At 47.4% G+C, this 27,642-nt stretch overlaps 2 protein-coding genes across 3 annotated transcripts in view; one reads left to right on the top strand and one right to left on the bottom strand.

Moving 5' to 3' along the window:
* The window catches only part of Cyth1 (cytohesin 1), an 80,858-nt gene that overhangs the window by 4,240 nt on the left and 48,976 nt on the right, over positions 1 to 27,642 (top strand). The window contains exon 1 of one of the 2 annotated variants that reach the window (XM_051159146.1): positions 712 to 730. The exons of the other annotated variant lie outside the window; for it this stretch is intronic. The gene's annotated coding sequence lies outside the window, so the exon portion shown is untranslated. Of the gene's footprint in view, positions 1 to 711; positions 731 to 27,642 lie in introns of those variants that run through there. 2 annotated transcript variants of the gene reach the window in all.
* LOC127200723 (RNA guanine-N7 methyltransferase activating subunit) lies at positions 9,743 to 10,233 on the bottom strand. Its single transcript, XM_051159149.1, has one exon. The coding sequence runs from the start codon at positions 10,114 to 10,116 to the stop codon at positions 9,760 to 9,762; it is 357 nt and encodes a 118-aa protein (XP_051015106.1). The 5' UTR covers positions 10,117 to 10,233; the 3' UTR covers positions 9,743 to 9,759.

Genomic DNA, 27,642 nt, shown 5'->3' with positions numbered 1-27,642 from the left:
ATATATCTATGTGTACTATGTGGGAACTTGGTCAAAGGAGGGGTCAGATCCGCTGGAACTGGAGTTACAGAGGGTTGTGAGCCACCAGGTGTGTGCTAAGAATCACACCTGGGGACTCTGTTAGAGCAGTCAGTGTGCTTAAGCACTGAACCAACTCTCCAGCTGCCATATGGCTAGCTTAGAACTTGTTACATAGAGCAGGCTGGCCTTGAATTTACAGAAACCTACTGAGATTAAAGTTGTGCACCAACATGCCTGTTTTCCCCATATAGATGTTTAAGAAGAGAGCCCTGGGAGGCTGCCCTTTACTGTGGCAAACGCATGCTGGACACCTTGTTTCTGCTCCTTTCTGATTGCGTAGGCAAGCTGTCAGCAGATAATTGATGTTTATGTGCAGGAAAGCTTTTGAGTGAACTGGAAGGTTTCGTCCCCCAGAAATCCTGCCCCCATCCTGCCCCTGAGGTGCTTGTGGTGTATTCTTCATATTGAGCTCCTGGAACCAATGGAAACAAGTAGAGCCAAATTTTAGTTAGATTATCATCAGTATTTAAGAAGAGTTGAGGAAAGCTAGGTTTTAGTTTCTTGGTAGAGGGTGAGCAGTGAGGTAGAACATACAGGGAAATAGTTGATTTGCCAAGCATGTGGGGTTTACCGAAGTGCAGCTGCGTGGTTGCTGTCTCCAGCCTTGGCTCATGAGGGAAGTGTGCAGAGGATCCTCAGGGCCAGGATGGTAAGATTAAAAACAGTTGCAGCGCCCAAGGCCTTCAGGATCTCCTCTTGTCTGTTCCTTCTGTCCGTCCCTGTCCTGTCACTTTGGTCACTGAAGAGTGCCACGATCTACCTGGTTTCTGTGCCTACAGCACAGGGGTGCCCAGGAGAAGAACCCATGGTCCTTGGACTCAGAGCAGCCCTGAATTGTGCTGACTGTGGGAGCTTTGCCACAGGAGAAGCATGGGCGTGAAGGGCACATGGAGGACGCAGATGGTGGTCTGTTGGTAGAAGCAGGGCCACTGGTCAGTTGTAACCTAATTTTATGAGGCCAGGGCCCTTGTAGTTCTTCAGGGAATGGACTAAAAAAGAGAGTTGTGTAGAGTAGAAACAATCACAACCCACAACAGGAAGCCCACGTGCTGTACTACAGCCGGAGGGAGAATTTATCCCCAGATGTAGGAAGGACTGGTCATGCTATACAGTGATGACACACAGGGGATCTTTGTGGAGGGGTGTCTGGAACACTGAAAAAGAATAAGATATAGTTTTTAGATTTATTTTGTGTGTGTGTGTGTTTTGCCTGCATGTGTCTATGTGCACCACATGAGTGCCTAGTGTGGCTGGAGGCCAGAAGAGGACATCGTATCCTCTGGACCTAGAGTTACAGAGGTTGTGAGCCAACATGAGGGTGTTAGGAGTCAGACCCAGGGCCTCTGCGAAGGCGACCAGTGTTCTTAACCACTGAGCCATCTCTCCAGTCCCAAGAATAATTTTAAATGTAATTTTCAAACAGCTTTAAAAGAGATAAGATTAGTGATTTTCTAAAGTGCTGGTGTCTTAAGAATGGTGTTCATGTTTCTGAACAGTCAAATAATTGACTCTTTTTTCTTTCCGTGGTCTCACTATTTCTTTACTCACCAGTGTGCAGCCAGACTTCCCAGTTCTCAGGTTTGATAGGGAACCCTACACAAGATAAGACTGACTTGCGGATTCTGTTTTTTCTTGTCTTCTGACCTGAGCCTTGTAACCTGATTTCCTTTGTCCAGGGTTGTTCACAGGCCTCTGGGAACTCTCAGAGACTGTGTGTAACAGCCTGTGAGTGTTTTGTCAGGATCTTAGCTAACTCAGGATCACTCCATGCTCCTCTTGGAATAGGCTCTGAGATAGTGGCAGGGCCATGCAGGAGGACTTCCTGGTAGTGATGGTTTTGCATCTGACCCTGGCAGGATGAGCACCTCCATGGCTGTTCCTTAGGACCAGCGTGGCATCCCCTCTGCCATCACGTGGAGCGGCCCCTGCTGCAGCTCTTGTTGCTCATTGGCTTCAGGCTTTTCTTTTTTCCCATAAGAGGGAAGAAATGCACCTTAGGAAGTCAATCTGGGGAGTGAGTGAGTGAGTGAGAGAGAGCGTGGAGATGGGATCTCTACAGCTTGCTTTTGCTCTCTGCAGACAATGAGGTGCAAACAGTGTTCTGGAGAGCACAGAGAACATTTGCATTTGGAAGAGAGCTGTGTTTTAATTTTTGTGCCTCTAAAACAATCTGTGGGGCCTAGGGTCTCAAATAGGCAGCCTAATAACCATGGAGGAATTAAGAAGTTAAACCAAGTCCCCATGGGCTTAATGTGCAGAGTTTGGGGTTTGCATTCATTCTCCATACCAAGCAGGAACACTGACTCTCCTGGGCGTGTTTGACCATATATAGAACCACTTTTCTCTGTTCTTCTGTGATCTGGGTGACTTTCATTGTTTTCAAATTTAGTTACACACTTAAGGATTTGGCTCGAAAAGAACAGTTATGCGCATTGAAGGCTTTCTTAGAAACATAAAGCTGCCATAGTTACACATTCCTGGGGTGATGCTAGCATGTCCGGGAGTGTAAATATATTTAGAATAGTTAGAGTTCTTGATGTCTGGTGCCAGTTATCTTTTCAAAAGGACTGTACCCATTGCTAGCCCTATGGTTAAATGGTCACATAAGTACAATTAAGCCTGGTAGGAGGGTTAGCACCTAAGAGCTTTTCAATAAGAACTGATGACCACTAGGCCTCACTAAGTCTGTTGCTTCCTAGCCAGGTTAGAAATATTTGGTTTGCGTGCTTGCGTGTCATGACTGTGCCTTAACCAAGATGAACTCTTTTAATGGCCTCTGCCAAATCAGCTGGTTTACATATTTTGCTCACTCTGATTTTTTTTTTTTTTTTCCGAGGCCGGAGTTCTCTGTGTAGCCTTGGCTGTCCTGGACTCACTTTGTACACCAGGCTGGCCTCGAACTCACAGTGATCCACCTGCCTCTGCCTCCCAAGTGCTGGGATTAAAGGCGTATGTCACCACGCCCAGCTTACTCTGATATTTTAAGCATGGGGAAAATAGGTGTCAGTTTTGATGGGAGCTTGAGTCAGATTCTGGTCAATTTTAGTTGTTTTAAATCTGTCACTGACACTGCTCCTAAAACTAAACTCGTTCTGCCTTAAATTATTCTCTGAGAAAGTTCAGGGTCTCCCCCGCAGGGCTTCGCAACCCTTAGTGGTTCAAAGGATCCTTTCATAGAATCATTCCTTTCATCGTTTTGTTCATCGGAAAACACAGATACTTACATTATGGTTCATAACAGTAGCAAACTTACAGTTATGAAGTAGCAACAAAAATAAGTTTGTGGCTGGGGGTCACCATGACATGAGGAACTGTATTGGAGTGTTGCAGCATTAGGAGGGTTGAGACCCACTGCTCCAGAGGAAACATTGCAAGTTCAATGGACGGTTAGTCGGGCTTGTGGTGACAGACAGCTCTGTGTGGGTTTGGAGACGCTGTACTCTCTCCTCTCTAAATGTCCATGTGTCAACAGAGACCCTTTTGTCAGACAGAGTCTTGTCTTACCTAGCTGGAGCAGCACCCACGACCAATAGTCCACTTACTCTCAGTATAAACCAGGTGATTGCCTTTTTGTTCCAAGCATGCAGACTCAGATTAGAGGTCACTTAGGGGCAGGGCAGTGCTGACCAGTAAGCTTCAGAGGTTGGAGGGCCTGAAAATCACTACTGATAGGTCTCACTCTGCACCCCGGCCAGGCTTCCTGCCACACCCAGGCCCCAAGATGAAAGTCCTAGAGAGTGGGCTTCCAAGGGAGAGCTCTTGCCTGAACCTGTCCACACTTTATCCCGAGCCACGGCTTGGTTGTCTAATTATTGTTGCTTAGTTTCAGTTGCAGTAATAGAGGCCTAGAGGAGGCGGAGAAGCAGTTAGAAATGTTCAAGAAGCAAGTCCCACATCCTTTCAAAGTGCTGGTGATGCTGTTTTGCTTCTCTCTGCCCCAGGAGACGGGGGCAGTGGGGGTTTTACCAGAGTCTTCCTGCCATGGTTGACTGAGACTTGTAGCTTGGGTTGGGACAGCACCTTCCTACTTGCTGTGTGCTCATGTGTGCCCCTGTTTTCCTCAGGAGTAGTCTTTATGGCCCCTGTTGTTTTGGTGCTGTCTCTGTGAGGGGGTGTTAGTAAGAACCTTTCTTCATGACATTACTGGCCTGGTTTCCAGGAGCTGGTCCTAACCTCTTATTCAGTCAGCAAGAAGTCGCTGCTCTGCTCCATGCAGCCTAGGTGTCAGGAGGGCTTTGGACATCAGAGAAGGACATGGCATAGTGGCAAGCCATGAAGGAGCATGTCAGAGTGGATGACAGGCACTGCATTAGATGGGTAACTGTCACGGAGGAGCCAGTACTCGGACTGGTTTGGAAAGGTCAGGTGGGGTTAAGTGATGAATGTGGCAAACACACTGCAGGCAGAGGGACAGCAAGGCCAGGAGGCCTAAGCTGCAAGTGTATTGTGGGCCTGGAGGGAAGGGGCCTAAGTGGCTAAGAAGAAGCAGGTTCTCTCTCTCTCTCTCTCTCTCTCTCTCTCTCTCTCTCTCTCTCTCTCTCCATCACCTCTCTTCCTCCCTCCTCCCTTCTCTCTCTCATCTCTCTCTCTCTCCTCCGCTCCTCTCTCTCTCCCTCCTCTCTCCTCTCTCTCTCTCTCTCTCTCTCTCTCTCTCTCTCTCTCTCTGTGTGTGTGTGTGTGTGTGTGTATGTGTACTCCTCTTTGTATCATCATGTATTCTAAAAAGATCCATGAGTTAGTCTGGCACTGAAGGCACCCAGCCTTCCGTGTAGATCATGTGAGGGCCTTGGGGCAGTGGAAGTAGAGGAGAGAATAAATACAGTGATGGGCAGAAAGTAAAACAAAATTAGGTTGCTAAGGCTTGGGAGGGCATGACACTGAAAAGATAAGAGAGAAAGAGCCAACGGTTCTCCAGCTTCTAACTCTGAGCAACTGCTCAGAGAGCAGCTGGATGCAGTAGTGGACATACTGCTGGAGCCTTTGGAACTTAAAAGACAGCTGGATTTGAGCGGCAACTAAGACTGTGAGTGCTTGAGTGGGAGGTGATGCCAGGAGCTGAGAAGAGGGCCAACAGTGGCGCCCTGGGCACATTCCTGCTGATGGGATGAAGAGAGAGGTCTGAAAGGAGGCTGAGCTAAGCACATCATTCTTCAAGCTATAGAGCATACGAAGAGAAAGCAAGGGCAGGGGGAACGCCAGGAGCATGCGCAGTAACTGGGAGGTGAAGCAGAAGGGAGAATTTGTAGTCCAGGTAGCCTCGAAGCTCAGCCTCTAACCTCCTAGGTGCTACAATTACAGGAGTGTGCCGTTACACCTGGCTAGCGTGGTGCTGGGATGGAGCCCAGGGCTCTGTGCCAATGGAGCCGCAGCCCCTGCCCACAACAGAATTAAAAATATCCATTTGATAGTTATTCTAGGCCAGTCTTGAGCTAAACAGTGTTTCTTTGTGCTGCGCAGTAACCCTCCATTACGAGTGGGCTCCGATTTCATTTCTCCCGTGTCCTGTGTGTGGCAGCTGCAGACTGCATGTGCTTTTGGAATCTGTTCAGCATAAGTTACTTTCTTTTGAGTTCTGAATCCCTGAAACATGATCTCCAACAGCCCTAATGACTGAAAGTAGGAGCACATGTTGAGTTTTAGTGAATGCTGGTGGTTTCTGCAGTGACCAGAAGTCCTTGTCACCTAAGGTCAGATGGCAGCTCATGCCGTCTCCATTCTGGAGTTACCTCCATGTACCACTAACAATCCATTTGCCATCCCAGTTACTTAGGCTTGAAACCATGAGATCTTACCCCTTTTTTCCTCTCCTCCTCCATGTCTGGTCTAAGCTGTTTTCTGTTTGTCCGTTTGTCCTTATAGTCATCTTAAAAGAAACAAACTCCCTTCTCTGTATTAGAGTACTAACTTTGAGAACTTAAACAATCACAGGTCCTGCTTTTAAAAACTCATAGCGTAGGACAGTTGGGTTGAATGTTTTCAGGAATGTGTGAGAGCTGTGATGGTGACAGGTACAAGGCTATGGGGCCTGTAGGAGCCTAGTTTCCATCATGCCCTGGGTTGAGGTGGGAGCATTCCTCATCAGGGGTTATCTTATGAACTGCCTCAGCCATGGTAAACTGCTGACACTGTGCACTGGCCATGAGGGGTGGAGCATTGCAGGATTGTTGTCAACCAACGGACAGGGCCCTCCTCCCTGCCTCCTTTCCCCCTCCTCCCCTCTTCCTTCTCCCTTCTCCTCCCCCTCCTCCCCTTTCCCATTCCTAGGTCTTCCTCCTCCCCATGCTCCTTTGCTCCCCTTGCTCCCGCCCCCCCTCTCCTTTTCCCTCCTGGCATCACCAAGACCTCACTTTCTCAAGTCAAAGCCGTTCTTCCAGTGGACTTGCTTCCGTCCCTGGCTCCTTCTTGTTGCCCACCCCTGTTAGTACACACTGTGTTTATCCTTCTATGTTGCATATACTTTTTTATCCACGTTTTAAACTTTTTGTCTCAGCGTTCCCAGTGTTGCAGGTGCCTGAATCATTTATACTGAAGGAGTTGTCGTGACTCTTAGGGTTGTGGTATTTGTGGGGCACAGGGAAAGGTGGTTCTGTCCCTGAGCTTGCTGGGTAGTAGTAATTTGGATAAGCTGTGTCCTCTCAAGGCCTCTGGCAAACAGGTTGTTGTGGTGGCACTAGGGTCATGCACCCTGGTCTTTGATTCCCTGGAGCCCAGACACTTCAAGTTGGTGGTTGAGCAGCCAGAACTTAGGTGAGATTCAGTTGCCTAGGTCTGTAGACCACCTGTGACAGGTCTGAGCTGCCTGCCTCGCACCTTGTGGTTGAAGACAGAGGCTGCCTGTGGGAAGGACACATTCAGAACTGGTAGTTACCGTCCCGGAATCTGTCGTGAGCACTGACTGCCCAGCTTCCAGAGGAGAAGCAGGTTCTGGTCAGGGTCGTCAGTAGGCCAGAGAGCAAGCATTGCAGGTTAAGAATGAACTTCGGGGGTCAGGTCCAGAACTGTTAAGTAAGAATGCTGACTGTCCTTGAGGGAGTTCTGCAAAATCAGATTTGTGTCACCTGGCACCCTAGGCCCAGCTATGGACTGTGGGTCTCAGGATACATCCAGGTGCCCTGAAAACACTGGTGCCATCGTGTACTGATACTCTGGGTGAACTGCCACTCTTGTGAGGGTGAGTACCTGATGAAGACGGAGTGGGCGGAGCATTGGCTACGCTACAGGTGCTCCAACAGCCACCTCCTGCTACACTAATTTTGATTGGCAAGTTAAAGAGCAATTTCTTCTTTACCTGGCTTCTAATCACAACCAAGATATCTTATAGGTTCTCTCTGTTCAAATTGCAGTGACAGAGCACGGAGGAGGTGAGATTTGGCAAAGCTTAGACTTGCAAGGATTCGTATACAGGAAATGACCGACTGGCCTCCCAGCCTAGCTCCGCCTCCAACCTAGCTCCGCCTCCAGCCTAGCTCCGCCTCCAGCCTAGCTCTGCCTCCAGCCTAGCACCGCCTCCCAGCCTAGCTCCGCCTCCAGCCTAGCTCCGCCTCCCAGCCTAGCTCCGCCTCCAGAGGAAGCAGCACTTCAGGAGTGTACCACAGGGCAGCAGGAAGGCTCCTCTGTGTCTGGGATGCCTCACAGAGGCCGGGTGGTATCTGCTGCAGTGACTTCTGACCCTGTTAGCCCCACTCAATAGACAGGACTTCCTCTCTCATTATCTGATCAACCTACATGCTTAGGGCTCAGCACACTGGCTCCAAGTTTGTTGACTGAATCCTAAATTCTGATTGGACATAGGAGCTAAGGTCATCGGATTTCTCATAGCCGTTGTGAGTCCCACTTGGAACCAGAGCCTTGTAGCTCATGCTCCTGACTTGCTTTCCTCTTCTGTGGGCCCGTGCTCTGTCTGGAGGTCTGGTTCCTCATGTGGCTGCTGTGGGGCAACAGCTAAGTTTCCTACTGCAGGCTTGTTGGGAGAGTGAGGAGACACATTATGCCTTTGACCTTTATTTCTTTTATTTCTATCTTTTCTCTTCTTTCTTTCTTTCTTTCTTTCTTTCTTTCTTTCTTTCTTTCTTTCTTTCTTTCTTTTGAGACAGGGTCTAACTATGTAGCCTTTAGCTGGCCTGAAACTTATAGGACTGGATTGAATTTATAGAGATCTGCCTCCTGAGAGCTGAGATTAAAGGCGTGTATACTCCCAGATCATTTTGTGCCCTGGAGATTTCAGTACATTAAAAAAAAAAAAAAAAGGATATTTGCTTGAGAAATAAAATTATTTTATACTTGAAAGATGAAGGAGGGTACTAAATATATTATTTAAGAGGTCTAATATAACCCATAGGAAGGTGGAATAACTTAGGAATTCCCTTTAATTCCTTAAAGGAAATTAAAAATTGATAGTTGAGTTTTGTGTGTTGGATTTTTAAAACCTCAAGAACACAGCTGGGTAGACATCTAGTGAAATGTTGCTTTAACTTTGGGGTCTTTTGGACATGTAGAAAGAAATCAAAGAAGACTGTCCATGTGTTAGCTTCTTGCTGCTGCTGCCACAAGAGATGAAAGTGGCCTGCCATCTTAGAGCATTGAAGGCAGATCTAGTCTAATGGGATTAAATAGCAGCCCAGCATGTCCTGGTCTTTTCTCCTTGCAGAGGCCAGTTCCTGGTAAAGGCCAGAGGACTCTGGCCCTCAGCTCCTCCCTCCACTTCTGCAGTGGCCAGTGGAATCTTCTCCACATCCTATCACTGACATGGACTTTTCTTCATCTCTCTCCCATTTTATGAGACTTGTGCCCACCCAGATGATTGAAGATTGTTTCTCTCATCTGTGAGTAATTTCAGGTCTCTCTGCTGCCTTTGTGGGTTCCAGAGATTAGGGTGTGGACATCTGTGGTCACTGTTCTGCCACTCGTGTCCTGAGTGTTACCTGAGGACGGGCAGTGCCACAAGGACACTAAGTGTTGTTTGATTGATCTTGCCTAACTTTACTAAGCACTTCTACCTTTAGAAACACATTTCCAATTCAAGGGGTAGGGCAGCCGAGACCCTTGCAGCCTGTGCTGCACAGCTCATCAGAGCACAGGGTCAGAAGGCTGTGTTGTTGCTGCCTCTTCCAGAATAGAGCTGGCTCTCTTCTGTCTTCAGGTAGCGGAAATGAGTCTGAACAATGGGCTTGATAGGGAAAGGAGTTCCTTATTCTGTAAGGGACTATTGGCAGGGCATTGTGTGGTGACTGTTTCCTCAGATGTCTGTCCTTTTCACCCATCCAGTGGGCGCATTGTGGAAGAGGCAGGGGAGTGCTGTTGGCCTTTCTCGGGGTTGTGTCGAAAGCTCACTTGATTTACTCTCCACTCTGAATAGATGTAAGGCCAAGTTTCTGTCTAAATACTGTTGTCCTTCCCTTTCTGGCTGTGTGTTAACTTTCCATTTTCTTTCTTTCTTTTTTTTAAATTATAAAACAAAACAGTATGTAATATCAAGCCAAACAGTATACTCCACAGTATACTCCACAGTATACTCCACAGTATACGCCACAGTTGGCACATTGATTCCACTCAGTCATCACATTCCTAGTAAGATCAATTGTTTTCAAGTCTTAAGTTCTAAACAATTAACAACCCATTCCTTAAAATAGAATGAAAAGCTATGAGCAAAAGACGACACAAATGTTTAGCACGCTGTCGTCAGTAGTGACCATACGGAGGCTGCTGGTTGTGACTGTACTGTCCGTACTGTTGTTGATAGTAAGGCTCCGGCCTCTGCTGGGGGTAGTTGTTACCCCATGACCGTCCATGCCACTGACTTGATCGATTGTCACTCGGCCATCCTTGTCTGTTATCCCTACCTCTAAACTGTCTGTTATCTTGCAGCCAGCTGCCTCTGTTTCTTTGATTACCACCAGCTCTGCTATTCCATTCCTCGACAATCGGAGGGGATTCGGGAGGGTGTTTCAAGTATTCCTGGTACTCTTTGTCATCTTCTGTGAATCTTTTTGCGAACATCTCTTCAAAATTTGCAATTACTTCAGAAGTATCACTCATCTTGAAATTCTGTACAATTTTTAAGATCCTTCCGCAGGTCGTACAGGAGGGACCTCAGGAGTCTACACAGCAGCAGCCCACACGGCTCTCCTAGGTAACCAAACGCTCCGAAATCCTCCAACTCAACTTTCCATTTTCTTAAACATACAAACTTGTGTGCATAGCATTGTAATAAGGGGAATGTAGACATAGGCCCTTAAAAGTATGTGCCATCCCTCAAAAGTCAGCAGGGAGCTGCGGCTCGCAGCACTGCGGCTCTAAGGGCTTCAGTCAGTTTGAGGGAGTCAGTCATTTTAGTTTCTTAAGTTTGCATATCCACCCCCCACGCCCCTACCCCTACTGCTGCCCCCCCACCCCACCCCATCAGCTGCTTTCTGCACCAAACAGGCCAGGAAGAGCAGAAGGAAAAGGAGCAGATCCTAGGAGAAGAACGTGTCTCTCTTGAAGAAGACAAGGACCTCAGTAGTCTGGAGTCAGAGGTGGGACGTGCTCAGGCATGCTGGGACATATACCTGGAGGAGCCATGCAAGGTGTGAGCCCAGGTTGATGCTACAGTGTTAGGTGAGCCCACCTGTGCATTCTGGACCGTGTGTTGCTGAGTGAAAGCAGTCCATAAGACGCACCAAGAAAATACTTGTGTCTGCACTGAAACATTTCTCTTCTTAAAAATAGACCAGGTGCCGAGGATGGCCTCGCTTACCTCTAACCCAGCACTTGGGAGGGAGAGGCAGGTGGATCTCTTGCGGCCAGCCTAGTTGGTCTACAGAATGAGTTCTGGGACAGCCAATGGCTGTAATAGAGAAACATGGCCTTGAAAAGCAAGCATGTGTGTGTGTGTGTGTGTGTGTGTGTGTGTGTGTGTGTGTGTGTGTGTGATACCAGAGAATATTGCTCTTTAAAAAAAAAAAGCCGGATATGGTGGCACATGTCTTTAATCCCAGCATTTAGGAGGCAGAGGCAGATGGATCTTTCTGAGTTCCCCAACAGTCTGGTATATATAGCAAGTTCCAGGACAACCACGGCTACATAGTGAGACCGTGCCTTAAAGGAAAAAACAACAAACAAACAAAACAAACAAACAAAAAACACCGGGGGAGGGGATCAGATCACGTGCTGCTTTTGCAGAGGACTCACGTTTGGTTTCCAGCACCCTCCCCTGGCAGGTTATAAATACCTGTTGCTCCAGCTCTAGGGGACCTTACAGCTTCCCCTGGCCTCCCTGGTGCACATAGCCACACACTAGTACACTCATACACACAAAATTAAAAATAAAATAAAATAAGGATATATTTTTAAAAAAGCAATTCATCCTGGCTTTCCAATCAACCCATATCTAATGAACCAAGTTATTCAAGCTGGGATCTAGGGATGAACACTCTCTCTCTCTCTCTCTCTCTCACACACACACACACACACACACACACACACACACACGGAGGGAGGGAGGGAGGGAGGGAAGGATAGAGAGAGAGAGAGAAAGAAATACATATAGAGTTACATATTTTTAAGGCTTGACGGTTGGGGGACCCTAGGTATAGAGCACCCAACCCCAGGAACCTCAGAGTGTTCTCCTCAAGCTGCGACGGCTTGGGCTGGCCAGCAGAGTAGCGGCCTTCATCACTCACAGATTGTACTAAAGGAAGGCAGGAGGCGTTTGTGCCCCTCACTGTTGCACAGGGCGGCTGTGCTGGCTGCAGCTCTCCAGCTGTAACTCCCGTCTGATCTCTGTGGTTTTGCTCTGGGCCATGCAGAATTCCCCTTAGAGGGCTGTAAGTTTTCAGAGGTTCTTAAGAAGAGATTCAGTAGATCAAAGAGGAAGAAGAAAATACCCAAGCCAGGCTGCCTTTACCCCTTTGTTATAATTACCAAGTTTTAACTGCCCACCTACTTTGCTTCCTGGGTGCCTTTGTGTGGTTTTCTGTTTTGTTTCTTTGAAGAGATATCTTCCCTGTATGTGACTGGTGTTGCTAGGCAGCCCCTGGGCTGGTGCCAGCTGTGCTAGGCCAGGGCCCTGGTCTCTGCAGCTGAGGGGAAGTGTCCCGCAGGGCCCCTCTACCTGTCCTGCTCAGGTGAGGGAAGGGCTTAACGCCACATGCCAGGCACAGGAGACCTTCAGAAGATTGAGGCCAAATTGTGTGCCACAAGGGTCTTCTGAGTGGCATTTTGTCTTTCTGTAGGGTCAGGCAGGTCGGTGTGCTTTACTTGGCAATAATTGTGCCTTCTTACTTTACTGTAGCACTTGGGAAAATCCTGAAAAAATTATTATGAAAATATCCAAACACAAGCAAAAATAGAAGCGTGTGTGCCCTTCTGTAACTGTCCCTGTTAGCCCTGGGTATAATCACCTTTCACTTTTTCTCATGCGTACGCCTGCCTGTTCACTCTCTTAAGTCTTTTCTAGAAAATATGGAAGGTTTGTGGCTTGCTCTTCTTACATGTGTGTTTCAGTGTGTGTGTGTATATAAGTGAGCATATGTGTTTGAGTATATGTATACCGTGTGTATGCACGCGTGCGTGCGTATGTGTATGTATGTGTGTATTGAACTTGTGTCCTTTGGAAGAACAGTGCTCTTAACCTCTGAGTCATTCCTCAGAATGCTCTTTTAAAATACAATATTTATTTATTGTAAGAACTACCTTGATGTAATTTTTAAAAATATATTTTAAATCTCAATGTTGATGGAAATGAACTTTGTTCTATAAAGTCTTTTTTTTTTTTTTTTTTTTTTTTTTTTGAGACAGGGTTTCTGTAATCTTGGCTGTCCTAGACTCGCTTTGTAGACCTGGCTGGCCTCGAACTCACAGTGATTCACCTGCCTCTGCCTCCCAAGTGCTGGGATTCAAGGCATGCGCCACCACCACCCGATTGTTCTATAAGTCTTGCTTTGTTCCTCTATCAGTCAAAATTATAGCTATTTCTTTCCCAAGGTGTGTGTGTGTGTGTGTGTGTGTGTGTGTGTGTGTGTGTGTGACTGTGGAGGTCAGAGGTTGATGTTGGATGTGTTTCCCTCTGTTGTTGTTGATGTTTTGAGCTAGGGTCTCCTGGCTAGCCGTGGAACTTGTTATATAAATTGGGTTGGGATCAAAGGCTGGCATTAAAGGTGTGTGCCACCACTTCCAGCTTCACTTCATTGTTTTGGGACAAGGTCTCTCACTGAACTCGGCCAGCCAACCTCACCCAATCAATGAACTCCAGGAGCCTGTGTCCTCCCCCGTGTTCATGCTGCTCCACAGTCATGCTGTTGTTTATGTGGGTGCTGGGGATCCTAAATTGGGTCCTCATCCTTGAGTGGCAAGCACTTACTGACTGAGCCATCTCCCTAGCTCTGCCAGGTTAGTTTTCAGTTCACTTACTCAACAGATATCTCTTAGACAGCTTGCTGCTGAAACCCTTTCCCTGGGGTGACTTAAGCAGAGGTGTACCCCTCCTTATAGAGCATAGATGATAAACCACAGAGCAAATCCAAAATTCAACCTAGATAACCCATGAGTTCATCAGGCTAACTGACAGAGCATGGCTGAGGGCTTACTAACAGGAGCATGCATGACCCTAAAATGGCTACAGCAGTCAGAAAGCCTTAGCCAGCACGGACAGCTTCCCCATGGCGGACAGATGGCATTCTCCCCGCGGTTCATCTTCCACCTTCTGCTTACTTTAGCACCTACCAAGACTGTGAAGCCATGTGAGCTAGAGTCTAGTTATATACAGATGTTGGCATATGTGGGGGAGCGGCCAGAGTCTCAGGTGAAGTTCCAGTGGCTTTTCCTACCCTTCCCTCAGTAAGGGGACATCAGTGATGGCAGGCCAGTATTGGTGGTCTCTTGCAAGAAGTCACAGTTGCTATGGTAATGACAGCTGTTATGCTCAAGGACCGTGCTTCACAGGCGTCAGACTGGACAGTCTTCAGAGAGAAAAGACAGGTGCCGAGTCCTTCCACAGCCTCAGGGACTTGAGTAACTGGGGTGACAAGGGAATGAAGGAAAGACAAATGCACGGACACGCAGGAAAGCTGGAGTTGGGTTAGCTGGGCTCCCTGATAGGGAAGCCTAGCTCCATAGGCACACATCATATTAATTATACACAGTTGAGCCAGGAGGTGGGGCTACTGCATACAGCTGGACAGGGAGTCAGGGTTAACTAGGCTGTAAACATTTGGCGGGGGAGAAAGCTCCAGTGACCATTTTGTTGGACAACCATTGGACACACTATCAGCATTTGCACTTGGACTAGGAGAGCAGGCTTTGCCATTTCCCCGTGCGTTGGAGGCATGGTCTCTCCTCTGGCCAGCCCGTGCCAGCTACTCACACCCACTCAGCTGTACACACTCAGGGTTCCTGTGCTCCCGTGCCTGTGGACATTTAGCCAAGGACACCTGCTGATTGCCATAGAGGGCAGTGCTTCATGGCAGCATATGGAGTTGTTGAGCTCAGATGAGTTTTCTTAACAGTTAAAACCATGATGACGTGATGTCTGCTTTCTTTTCTACCCCGTGACTAATCCTCATGTGTGCTTTTCTGGGTTTGTGGAACACAGGCCTGTGGTTGAACTTTTCCTACCTTCTCAGCATTCTTGTGTTCCTTTGTGACTGACGAAGCATCTTTTATAGATGCCTGTGTCCTCCAAATATGTTAAAGACTTTTGAAAATGAGTTCACTAAAATCATTACTCTATGTTTAGTGAGGAAAACATTGCCTGTTCAGGAGCAGCCATTTGAGAGAAGCTCAGAGAGCTGGGACTGTAGCCCAGCGGCAGAGCACTTGCCTGACATACATGAATACCCGGGTTTCACCTTCAGCCCATGAAAACAAATGTCATCTCTGTGGTAGCTGTGTGTTCATGATGTGTGTGACACGCACAGCACAGCACAGCATAGCTTCTGCTGGTCATTTGACCCTTCACTTACACCTAAGGAAAAGAGGATCCCTTCCTGTCATCAGGAGGACTTGGCAACCTACGTACCACACACTATCACCACTCAGTCATTAATCTTTAAAAGTGTGTGTGTGGGTGGGTGTGTGTGCGCGTGTGCGTTGTTTATGGTTCTGGGGATAGAACCTGGGGTCTCAAGCATGCAAGGCGATTGCTCTAACACAGCGTTGCCCCTGCCCTAAGGGGGTCTTTCTAAAACTCATGCGAGAGCAGCTCTGCTGTGGAGGGGGATTATTTAGTGTTGGAACTGCCAGGTAGATGAATGATCTTCTGCTTTAGAACTAAGTTTTTAATTATAGGTTATTCTGGGAGTTAGTGATTTGTATCCCTGATGAGTTAGATGGCAATAATTATATTTAAGTAATTATACTAATTTAAATTTTGGAGAAATTGGTCCTGTAATAGCTGCAGTATGGCAGATTGTCATTATATACTGTTTTCTGTTCTAATTGTTGTTACTGCTTAATTAATGTTGTCACATGCTAGGTTCCCCACGGTCAGTTTGTGAGCCCGTGGTTAACTAGGGATCTAGTAGTTGTCTGACCCGTCATTTTGAGTCCGTCGGCTTCATTCTCATGTGCTTGGTGGTGCCCAGTGTCTTCTGCTTCAAACACACACTTTAAGGCTCTGGGAATCAGAGTGACCCATTTTCAAACAAAGAGGGCTTGGGGTGTGGCTCATGACAGAACACCTGTCTCTGGTGCCTATGGCCCTAGGTTCTCACTGCAGCACTAAAACACTAAGAGACCTGCCTTAATAGCAAGAGAGACAGCAATAGTTTCTTCCCTTTCCTCCCAAGTTCTGAAATTACTAGACACTTAGAACAAGGACTTTGACAGTGGCAATTAAACCATCAGCCCTAGGACAGTGAAGCAGGAAAAAGGAATTACACTAGCTCAGGCATCTGAGCAATACGCTACACATTGTAAATGTCACCCTGATTCTTCCCCAAGGTTCAGATTTGTTAGAGTTCAGTAACTGATGGGGAAGGTGCTGGCTGCTGGGCCTGACAACCTGACTCCAGTGCCCAGAAATCAAGTGTTGGAATGGGCACCATGGTGTATGCTTAATCACACCATACACACACAAATCACACACACACACACACACACACACACACACACACACACACACACACACACACACACACGAGAACGTACACATACACACTCTCTCTCTAAAATTTTACATGTGAAATAGAATGAAATAAGTGATAGCCACAAGTTCTCCGGAGCTCTTGATGCCTCCCAGAGTCTTGCTGTCAGGGCAAAGCAGTGGTCTTACAGCCATTCCTGCAGGGACACAGAGCAGTGAAGAGTTCAGGGTGCCCGGGGAGCCCATTTCTAGTCACTCTGAAACAAGGTGGCAGATGCCAGCTGTCACCCCAGACACAAATTTTTTTATGTGGCCCAAAGGAACCACATTTTTTGACACTCTTGTTGATGTTTAAGTGGCTTGCTATCACACGCTGAATTGCTCTGGAGCTGCATGTTGGGTGTGGTGTGTCGGGACAGGACACAGCACAGTCCCTGTTTCTTTGGCTAACTGTAGCTTCCCTGATTTTCTTCTCACCCTGGTGGGGATATCTTTGGAACTAGAAGATTTTTCTTCTTGTTGCTACTATTTCTTTTAAACAACAAGCATTTAAACAGTAGCCTAAGTAAAGTGTTAGAGAACTTTATGAGTAGTCTTTTTTTCTTTTTTTCTTTTTTTCTTTTTGGTTTTTCGAGACAGGGCTTCTCTGTGTAGCCCTGGCTGTCCTGGACTCACTTTGTAGACCAGGCTGGCCTCGAACTCACAGCGATCCTCCTGCCTCTGCCTCCTGATTGCTGGGATTAAAGGCATAAGTAGTCATTTAAATAATAGATTTAGAGGTGTTTTATTTACTTTTTTATTCCTTGAACTAGCCCATGTCTTCTAAAGCAATGGTTAGACCAACCAGGGTTATCACCTGTGTTTAATATGTATGACCAGTGTCAAGGACCTGTTGACCTAGCTGCCCTCAGTGGAACTGACTGGAGCTCGGTCACAGGCGCAGCTCCGCTGGCCCTCTGCCTGTCCTCTGCTGGGAGGATGGGTGGAGTGCATCGTTTTGTAACACTGGTTTTGTGGTTTTACAGAGAAAGGGCTCTGTGATTAGACTAAAGAACAGAGAGGAAGCAAGAAGGGGATCTGTGCTACTTGAATCAGAAGGACAGCAGAAGAGACCCCACCCACCCAGCCATACTGCTCTGAGCTGCTTTCACAATTGAGCTTAAAGTTTGCACCGTGATCAACTTTTATGTGAAGGCTAAAACATTTGTCTTAAAACTCCTAATTGAGTGTGGTTTAGACATGCAGAAAAAATATGAATCAATTTTATATCTTCCTCCTCCCCCTTCTTATGTCCTGTATTTGCCAGCTACTAAAAGTACTAGGAAGATCATTCTAGAACTAAAGACTACTCTTAAAGCACACTGCAGGTGCCTGTATGCATTACCTTCAGTCCAGCCGCAGAGCAGATCGCTCTATGTCCTGAGCAGAAGTGTTCCTACAACAACCACTGTGTTGAAACCAGCTGCTCACTCCCTGGTGGGAGGGTCAGCAGTTACACCAAGCCGATGGTATGCTTGCTGGGTGGCACCTAAGTCACAGACGCTGTGCAGGGGCCATGTTCAGCGGAGAACAGTGCTTGTAGGTCATAAAATCAAAATGTTTAGAGGTGAAGCTCAGAAATCTGGGCTAGCACTGTTTCCTTTGTGTGGTCACAGTTGACACACAGCTGAGAGAGGAGGCTCTGGAGTAGATTTTGAGAGATGGTAGGATCCAGAAACGCAGAAAACACTGATCAAAGCGCTACATGCAAAAATTTAATAGCATGAACCATATGGAGACGTTGATGAATCCTCACGGCAGCACCAGTCAGTAGAGCCAAAACAACAGCTAGCCTAGATGCCCATCAGCAGGTCATCAGGGAGACAGTGAGGATTACACAAAGGCCATGTGTATGTAGCAGACACACACAGCATGATAGGTGATGAGATAGTCTCTGTCCTCTACAGCCTTTCCTGAGACTACTGACTGCATCAATTTGTCTTTTTTCCCCTTTAGAAGTACCAGGATTTATTTGTTTGTTTGTTTGTTTGTTTTAATTCACCCCTCTCCACCCTCTCTGCCCAGCTTCAGTGTCTGCTGCCTGCTCCCTGCCTCCTGGCAGCCAGTTCTTCCCTGGGTGAGCCAGTAGTCTTTCTTCTCAACACTGGATCTGCAGGAGTGGTGGCGCACGCTTTTAATCCCAGCACTTGGGAGGAAGAGGCAGGTGGATCTCTGTGAGTTCAAGGCCAGCCTGGTCTACAAAGTGAGTTCCAAGATAGTCAGGGCTACATAGAGAAACCCTGTCTCGAAAAACTAGAAAGAAAAGAAAAGAAATCAAAACTGGCTCTGCTGGGAACTTTTGTCTTCCCTCCTGAATTGTTGGGGAACCACCATGCCACCCTCTCTGTGGGATCACCTTCAGTAGCTGAAGACCCCTGTCTTTCCTGTTTTAGGTGTCAGTGATATTCTTAGAACTCTCTAGAAGTCCCCCCAGCAAAGGGTGTGTGGAAGGCTTGTGTTCAAGTTTCCATGTTAGAAAATGCCTCTATGAATCTGCAGTTGTTTTGTATTTAGTAAAAATTCTACTGCTTTGAAGGGTTTGTACATACGTGCGTGCGTGCGTGCGTGCGTGCGTGCGTGCGTGTGTAATGCTCAGGAGGCGTGTGTAATGCTCAGGAGGCTTTCTATGCTGTGTTCTTGTTTGCCAACATGTAGGAGCATACCACAATTTAGAAATGTTGGTGTGCTTTTGATGGACATTTAGGCAGCTTCCAGTGTTGCTGTGAATGCTACATGGACGTTTACACTCCTGTCCGGTAGTCTGTGTATGCAGGCTATATCCTAGTAGCATTTGTGCAGAAATGAACCCTTTAACCTCTGGCTACATGCCAGTCCCATCGTCTGCTAAGAGCTTTTCTCTGGAGAGGTATTTCTGAGCTCTATGTCCTATGCCAGCACAGTGACACCCCAAATCCCTAAGACACTAAGTGACCCCTTCTGGGATTTGGTTCACAGTGGTGTTGAGCCTGGAGTTCACCGAGGGGAACTGACCGCTTGGTGTGCTGAGTCCTGTGTGTGAGCTCAGCTCCTCTCAGCTTCTTTAGAAAGTCTTTCAATAAAATGTTAGATTTTTTGTTTCTTGGTAAGGTTTCACAAGTTGTATTAAATTTACTCTTGGGTACCTGAGTTGCTAACGTGCAGATTTAAGTTGGCAGTGTGTTAAGCTCTGCAGTGAGTCTAACACTTCATGGTGAGGTTCTTTCACCTTTGTGTGGACAGTCAAGCTGGGAGTGGTACAGGTTCCCTCCTCCTGTCCCAGGCCTTACACTGGTTTTCCTGCCTATTTAATGAGAGCTTAATCCTCTTCGGCATTCCTGATCGAGGAACACTGGGGTAGGAAACTCAGTTACTGTTGGTGAGCAGCCTTCATTTTCTCCAATCCCATGGGACTACAGTTAAAGATGGTTGTGAGCCACCATGTGGGTGCTGGGAATTGAACTCAGGACCTCTGGAAGAACAGCCATTGCTTTTAACTGCTGAGCCATCTCTAAAGCCCTCATTTTCTCCAATATTTAAAAAAAAATTTTAGTGACTTATTTATTTTTATTTTTGTACATTGATGTTTTGCCTGTATGTGTGTCTGTGTGAGGACGTTGAATGCTCTGCATTTGGAGTTCTAGACACTTGTGAGCTGCCACATGGGTGCTGGGAATTGAACGCAGGTCCTCTGGAAGAGCAGCCAGTGCTCTTAACTGCTGAGCCGTCTCTCCAGCACCCATTTTCTCCCATCTTAAAGGGATTGTATCTGTGTATATCATATATATGTATGTCATGTATATATGCATATATTACATGTGTATATAACACATGTATGTGCACACACACACACGCATACACACACACGCACGCACACACACTACACACCACACACACACCACACACACACACACCACACACACACATACTACACACACACACTACACACCACACACACACACACTACACACACACACACACACTACACACCACACACACACACACACACGACACACACACACACACTACACACCACACACACACACACTACACACCACACACACACACACACACGACACACACACGACACACACACACATACACACGACACACACACACATGACACACCCACACACGACACACACACACACGACACACCCACACACGACACACACACACACACACACGACACACACACACACACACACACACACACACACACACACACACACACACTTCAGAGCCAGGTATATCGCCCATGCCTATAGTTGTAGCTAAGGAGAAGGACCCTGAATTTGAGGTCAGCCTGAGCTTTATAGAGAAGGGTTATGAAACAAGAAAAGAAAGAAGAGGGGAGAAGGAGAGAGAAGGAAAAGCAGATAATAATTTTTAAGACGATAGATAGATAGATAGATGTTTATTATAGTAACAAATTCTTGGTTTTGGCTTTTCAGGAGATCTTTTTCTCAATAATAAACACTCAGCTTTTTAAATACTTCCCAACTGTACATATATGATATTTTAAAATACACAACCACATCAATGAGGTTGTGTGATAGATATTATTTAGCACTTGAAGTATATAACACACACATACAAAATACCTTAATAATGTTTATATTTGATACATGTTGAAATACTGTTTCAGTTACGGAGGTGAGGTACAGGGGAACGTGTGGGAGGGTGTGGGTGCAGGGGAGCATGGTGGGAGAGCACCCAAGGCAGGCCTGGCGGGGGGCTCTCACTTCCCTTCACTCCTGAGCATAGAGAGTTGATGGTGATGGGGAGGTGACTGGAGAGTGCCTGTTCCGCCTCAGCCACGTAGCTCAGGGTGATGGTGAAGCCCTGCAGAAGTGTCTCTGCACCTCCTTGCAAACTGCATTTAAAACGTACCTGTTGCATTCTCAGAATGCAGCCTGTATCAGATCTTGCCAGTCCATCTAGCAGTGTGATGACCAGTGTCCTATAGGACTCCCTGTCCTGTCTCTGAGTTTGCCTTTCCTCTGTTCCTGCTTTTGGTAACCCACTGTCTGGAGTAGGTTCCTTGCCTGAGAAGAGAAAGAAGTTTCTCGTGACTGGGCGCACAGTTGTTTTCACAGAGCAGAGTAACGAGGAGAGGCGGAGCAAAGGGTTGTGAGCCAGGCATGCTGGGTCTTGAGGGGCCTCCTGTGCTCTGCAGCTCTCTCTGAAACTGTCCTTGCTGTCAGACAGGGCCTCCTCACTCTAAAGGTTATATAGATAATTTGAGATGGTGGCTTCTGTGCAGCATTTATTGTCTCTAGATCGCCTCTAAAGTAAGCACCAGGCGATGCCAAGTTCTGGGTTTTCTCACAAAGTACCTTTTGTTTTCCTTTTCCAGCTGCTCCACATTCCTATGGTGGAAGTTTACTTTGTATTCTTCCTCTGAGCTTGGAGCTCCCGGAGCCTCAGCACCCAGTCCTTAGCTGCCTTGTGGTCATCTGTTTTAATGCAGCCATCCTTGTGTCACTCAGTAACGCCCACACTTAAGCACTTGAGAATAGACTGACTCTTGAAGGCTCAGCAGTTTGCTGAGTCAGTGCAGAGCATTCAGTGCACACTTGACTGTAGTTACCCTGGGCAAGGGGACCCCTGCTGACAGTGGGAGAATGGAGGACCCTGAAGACCCAGGGGAGGCTGGCATGGTGGTGTAAGCCTATCACTGCAAGGCAGAGGCGGCAGCGACTTCAAGGCTGGCCTGGTCTTCATAGTGAATCTGAGGCCAGCCGGGGCTCCATAGTGAGACCCTGTCTCAAAGCATCAAGGGGAAGAGAAACTCCTAGGAAGAGTGAAGCTGCAGAGTGCCACATAGTCACAAAGTGTCTCTCCTACATTGTGCTGTGCTGAACACATGCAAAAGTAACTGAGCAGCCATCCTAGCAGCACTGTGTCCATTTTGCCAGCAGAGGGTAGTACAGATCACGTCTCCAGTACAGTGGGGTTTTTCTTTTTTAAACTTTTAATTAATTAATTTTTGTTTAATTTACTTAAAAGATATTGGAAGCAGCCATGTTGAAGTGTGGTGTGGAGCCTCAGCTCTATCATCCTTCCCTGTGTCTCGTATCGTGTGTTCTCTGCCGTGGAGGAAAGTGTCTCCTTCGCATCAGTGACATCTGCATCTCTAGACCGGGGTTAATTGGGGCCTTACGTCATTGCCTCCAGAGAGTCCCCTTATCTGCGAGTCTTCCTGACATCTGGGCACCACTGCACCCTAGGAAGACTGTGGTCTTCTCTGAGAGCACCCTGACAGGGCTGTCTGTCCTCACTACGGAAAGGGAGCCTGAGCCGTACAGTGCTTTTTCTGGGACACTTTATGGCACCAATAATGGATTTTTTCTCAAAGGAATAAATAAGATGAGTTGATTTGCAGCACCACACTTTTCTGTGTCTTATTTTTTCTTGCAAATGCCATTTGCCCTTTTTAGAAAAATAAAATAAAACACGTGATGTTCATGGTGGTACATCCTTGTAATCCTAGCTCTTAGGAGGTTGAGCTTCCTGGGTTGTGAGTTCAAAGCCAGCCTAGATAAGTGAGAGACCCTGAAGAAGAGAGAGGGACAGGCAAATGTAACCTAGATAGGGCTGCATTAGGTTTGTGTTTCGACACCTTGTTACCTTTCACTCTTTGATAGTAAAAGTGCTACAATTCTGCCTCATAAAGGCTTGTTCTGACCAGCCACGGGAAGCCCATGGGTGGCCAGGTACCTGTGAGGGACTGGGGGAAGGCTTTGGTGTCTCAGCAGTGTGTGCCCCCTTTATCCTGGAAGACACCTTGGGACACAGTGCTTGGTGTGCGCGACCCTTCTGGTACTATTTTACACGGTGGCAAAGTTTGACAATCAGTGACAGATATAGGACAGGAAAAAGTGACCCTTCATACCACTGTGGCAATTTTACCCATAGCACATTGTGGAGGCAATATTTATTAATTTTTATTTTTGGTTGTGAGCCTTTAATGACTGAGCCATCTCTCCAGCCCATTTATTTATTTTTAAATGCTAAGTAGTGGTTTCATAAAAAATGTATGTGTAATTATACTCAGTGAGTAGATGTGTGAAAAGGCTAAGCTACAACCTCTGAGCCAGGCAGGGCGTGTTCAAGAGCTGGAGAATTAAGCATAGTAGTGGAAGCACAGAGTATAACAGAAGTATTCATGGCATCTAGTGTCAGGGCAAGTTGGCCTATTTTTTTTTTTTTTTTAATATTCTCACCTTATCCATTTCAGGTGGGTGGGAGTAAAGGATTAAATATGTTTAAGGGACTTAATTATTTAGAAACATGAACACTTGAGTCTAGACCCCTGCGTCAGCTTGTGAGGTATCAGTCAGGAGAGCTCCCGCTCACTGTGAAGGTGACAACTGAGCAGTTGCTGTGTTGGGGCGCATGAAGGATGAGCCAAGTCTTGCTGCTCCTGCCGTGGGAGCACAAGAGTAAGTACACGAGATGACAGGTGTGTTAACGTACGTCAGCAACCGTTTTGTTATCAACATGTCTTCCGGAGCATCACGTTGTTATGTCGTTATAAAACAATAACACTTATTTTGAAAACAAATTTGCATAGGAACGCCCTGGCACATGATTTGAGTAGCTTTCAGATGTCTCTTCCACTTGGCTGGTTTCATACTCACTCCGGGACCTGCCCCAGCTCTTGTGTCTCCACATAATCTGAAACACTGTTCTGAGCCGTGATAATTGGTCTGCATTTATTACGTCACAATGTACATTGGAACTTTCTAATAGTTCCCAGTCAGATACATGCACAGTGACCTTTCTGGGGGGTTCCACTTGCACAGGCTGTATGTGCCTGGTATGTGACATGCTTCTATATACCAGTGTCATGGGTCGTCCCTACTCGTGTTAACTAGAGGCTGTAACTATGCAGATTGGGCTGGCCTTGAACTCACAGAGATCCACTTGACTCTGCCTCCCCAGTGCTGGGATTAAAAGCATGTGCCACCACACCCAGCTAGAATGCTGCAACTCTTAATATTGCCTTGAAGTTTTCAGTCCCAATTTGGAAGATAAACTATTGGGTTTGTTTGAGCATTGCTACAGATAAAACACGGCATCAGCTAGAGGAATGTTCCCTCAGTGATTTACCTTCCAATTTATGTAGAGTCCTGAGAAGCTGCTTAGCCTGGCCTTGAGTGGACTTTGCAGCATGGGAATTAGGCTTGAATCTGTAGTTCTCTTGCCTCGGCCTTTTATGCAGTTGCTATTACAGGCCTGTGCCGCAAGGACCACGGATGCTGTTGTTGTTGTTTAGATGTGAGATAGAGGGCCTTGCTTTGTAGCTCAGCTGGGCCTCTAGTAATGACTGTTTTGAGGACTTCAAATGGGTTTCTTTATTTCCTTTTTTAGTTAGCAGAGTCAATGTGCACTGGCTTTAGGAAAGCAGAGATCCAGCAGAAGCATCAGAACGTGGTCAGGGCTCACAGAAGTCGGGACATAGGCCCATCCCCCGCGCTGTCAGGGGTCTCATGCTGTTGTCGGAGCTAAGCTAAGAATGGATCACCGAGTAGCACAGGCGAAAGTTGTGAAGGCCCCAGACCAGGGGCGGAGGGAGCAGGGCCAAGGAACAGGGGTGTGAAGTCCTCGTTTGCAGAGGATGTGGAGTCACAGGGACCCAAGAGATAGGGCTGTGAGAACCTGAGAAGCAGCACCGTAAGGGTCCATGGGGCTGAGGGAAGACTGGGAGGCAGAAGCTGTGTGACCGGGCTGTGGCCTGCCACTCATAAGAAGGTGTTTTGTATATTTACCTGCTCAGGCCATAGAGTTCAGCAGGAGGCCCTGGTACTACCTGAAACATAAGCAGAGCAGGGATTTGACCCTTTATTGCTTAGCGGTCCATCTCCTAGCAGCTTCTGAGGTGACACTGTTACCCTGGCTGCCACAGTCTGCGTTCTTACCACCACCCAGGGTGGTCTGTCACAATGGAAGTCAGATGTCTCTGCTCTGCGCAGAACATGGAGTGGCCATTCATCTCACCAAGAACAGAAAATGCCATCCTTAAGACAGCCCAAGCCCCCTACAGCCCTTCAAAGGCCCCTGCCCTCTGCCCTCACCTCCTTGCAGTCCTTCCTACTCCCCACTGACCTTGACACTCTCCAGAGCCCCAGAGCACACGTCCAGAAGTGGGCCCGCTCTGCTTTTGTATGTTTTCCCCATCTTCCTCATCCCACAGTGGAAGTGCTGTGTCCAGTTAGTCCTTGGTGTCTCTGCAGCCCACACCCGCTGTGCGCAGGAACACCTATTGGGTGAAACAGTAATAAGGAAAGATTATAGATTTGAGTGGTTTTTAAAAATGTGTAAAGCTGAAGATAGAACTGAAGTTAAAAACAAGTGGTAGATTGTGTTACATGTTGTAGATGTGCTGTTCAGTCCTGCAGACGGCAGGGAGGATGACGCTCAGCAGAAAACAGCGCAGCTGTGGACAGAAGCTCTCAGAACTGGGGAAGGACAGCCTAGATGGCAGTGAGGCCAGGGGCAGAGAGGTCAGCACTGGGAATGTCCCCACCTGGCAGTGTAGCGTGGGCCTGTCTGGACAGATCAAACTCTGGGAAGCCAGGCATGAGCTGTTCCCTGTCCCTCCCAAGCGAGGGTCATCTGGGAAGCATATCTAATGCCAGAGGTAGAAGCAGGGGTTAGGAGCCATCAGACAGGCTTTAGATGGGCAGAATGGAGTGATACAGAGATTGGAGAGGACACTCACCCCACAGAGGGATTTGGGGTTAGACAAGGCAGGCCACGCCAGTCAGGCACAGAGAAGACTGAGTGAAAGCCACTGGCACTGCTTAGGTTGTTTGTTTGTTTGTTTTCCGAGACAGGGTTTCTCTGTGTAGACCTGGCTGTCCTGGAGCTTGCCCTGTAGACCAGGCTAGCTTCAAACTCAGAGACCCCCTGCCTCTGCCTCCTGAGTGCTGCTCAGTTTTAACGGCCAACCTGATACCACCTGTGCTCACCTGTGAAGGAGTGAATGAAGATTGAGGGCTTGTCTACGCCAGCCTGTGGGGATGTCTTGGTTGGCTATTAATTCATGTAAGAGTGCATGGTCCACTGTGGGTGCAGTTTCATGGGCTGGGCCCTAAAGCTAACTGAGAAAAAATAAGTAAGCAGCCAGCGTGACTATGTTCATTTCTCTCTGCTCTTGGCCGTGGATGTGATGTGACTAGCTGCTTGAGTTCCTGCCTCAGCTCCCCGGAATTGAGGGACTGCACCCTGGAATTGTAAGCCAAATAAACCTTTCTCCTCAGAGCTGCTTTAATCAGGGTATTTGTCACATTAACAGGAACGAAACTAGGACCCACCTAGTGATGCCACGGCAGTGTTGTGTGGCTGTTCCCTTTTAGCTTGTCGTCATCGCCGATGGCTGGCTAAGGAGCCGCACAGGCCATCCCAGGAACACAGGGCGAGGTTGTTCTGGATCAAGGAGCTGTGCTTGAAAGCAAGTCTTCTGGGGAGAACTAGAGCTTCACCCAGAGCATGTGCACTGGGCGCTGAGATTGGCCCCTGCTTCAGCGTCACAAGCTGTGAGTAGTGAGCACACATGACACCCTTTATCGTCTTGCAGACAACAGGGCTGCAGAGATGGCACAGTTGGTAAAGTGTCAATAGAAACATGAGTCTTTGCATCCCATCTCAGCTCCCCGGCAAGAGCGCAGGGTATAATTCTGTTGCTGAGGGAGGTGCAGACAGAGGATCCCAGGGGCTTTCTGGCCAGCTACTCTGGCTGAATCAGTGAGCTCCAGGGAGGGTTCAGTGAGAGACCCAGTTCCAAAAATAAGGCGAAGAGCTGGGCATGGTGGCTCACACCTTTAGTTCCAACACGCAGGAGGCAGAGGGAGGCCTGTCTCTGTGAGTCTGGGGCCAGCCTGGTCTATACAGTGAGTTCCAAGGCAGTTGGGGCTATGTAGATAAACCCTATCTCAAAAAAAGAAAAAAAAAAAAAGGTGAAACGCAACTGAGGAACTACCTGACACAGTTGATGCACACACCTGTGAGCACACATGCATGTACACACAAAAAGTAAAAATGAGGTATTTATAAACAGCATGCAAAATAGTCGCTAACTTTGTGGTGTGTGTACATATATGTGTGTGGCATGAGACAGTATAATGTGATGTATATTACATGAACAAAACGCCAGGCTAAATCTTACGGCAACATCAGTGGTTGTCACTGGCGAGGGTCAGACTGCTGCTCTGTTTTCTACTTTCATCCATGCGTGTGTTTCATGAACATCATCAAAAACAGACAGAAAAAACATCTCACTGTGATGCATCAGAAACTAGGAAGGGGTACTACCTAATGCAATGTGCAGCTTCACTGTGGTCGCCATCAGAATAGCAGGGGGCTGATGTCCCCCAGGATCCTTTAGCAAGGGGCAGCAACCTGGCTCAGTCTGCATGGTGGCAGAGGATCAGTCGATAAAATCAGGCAAGAGACCACCTAGAGCTTGTCTCCCTTAG

Source organism: Acomys russatus, chromosome 16 (assembly GCF_903995435.1).
Source record: "Acomys russatus chromosome 16, mAcoRus1.1, whole genome shotgun sequence".
Classification (NCBI taxonomy): Eukaryota; Metazoa; Chordata; class Mammalia; order Rodentia; family Muridae; genus Acomys; species Acomys russatus.
This window is presented reverse-complemented; position numbering and strand designations above follow the sequence as displayed.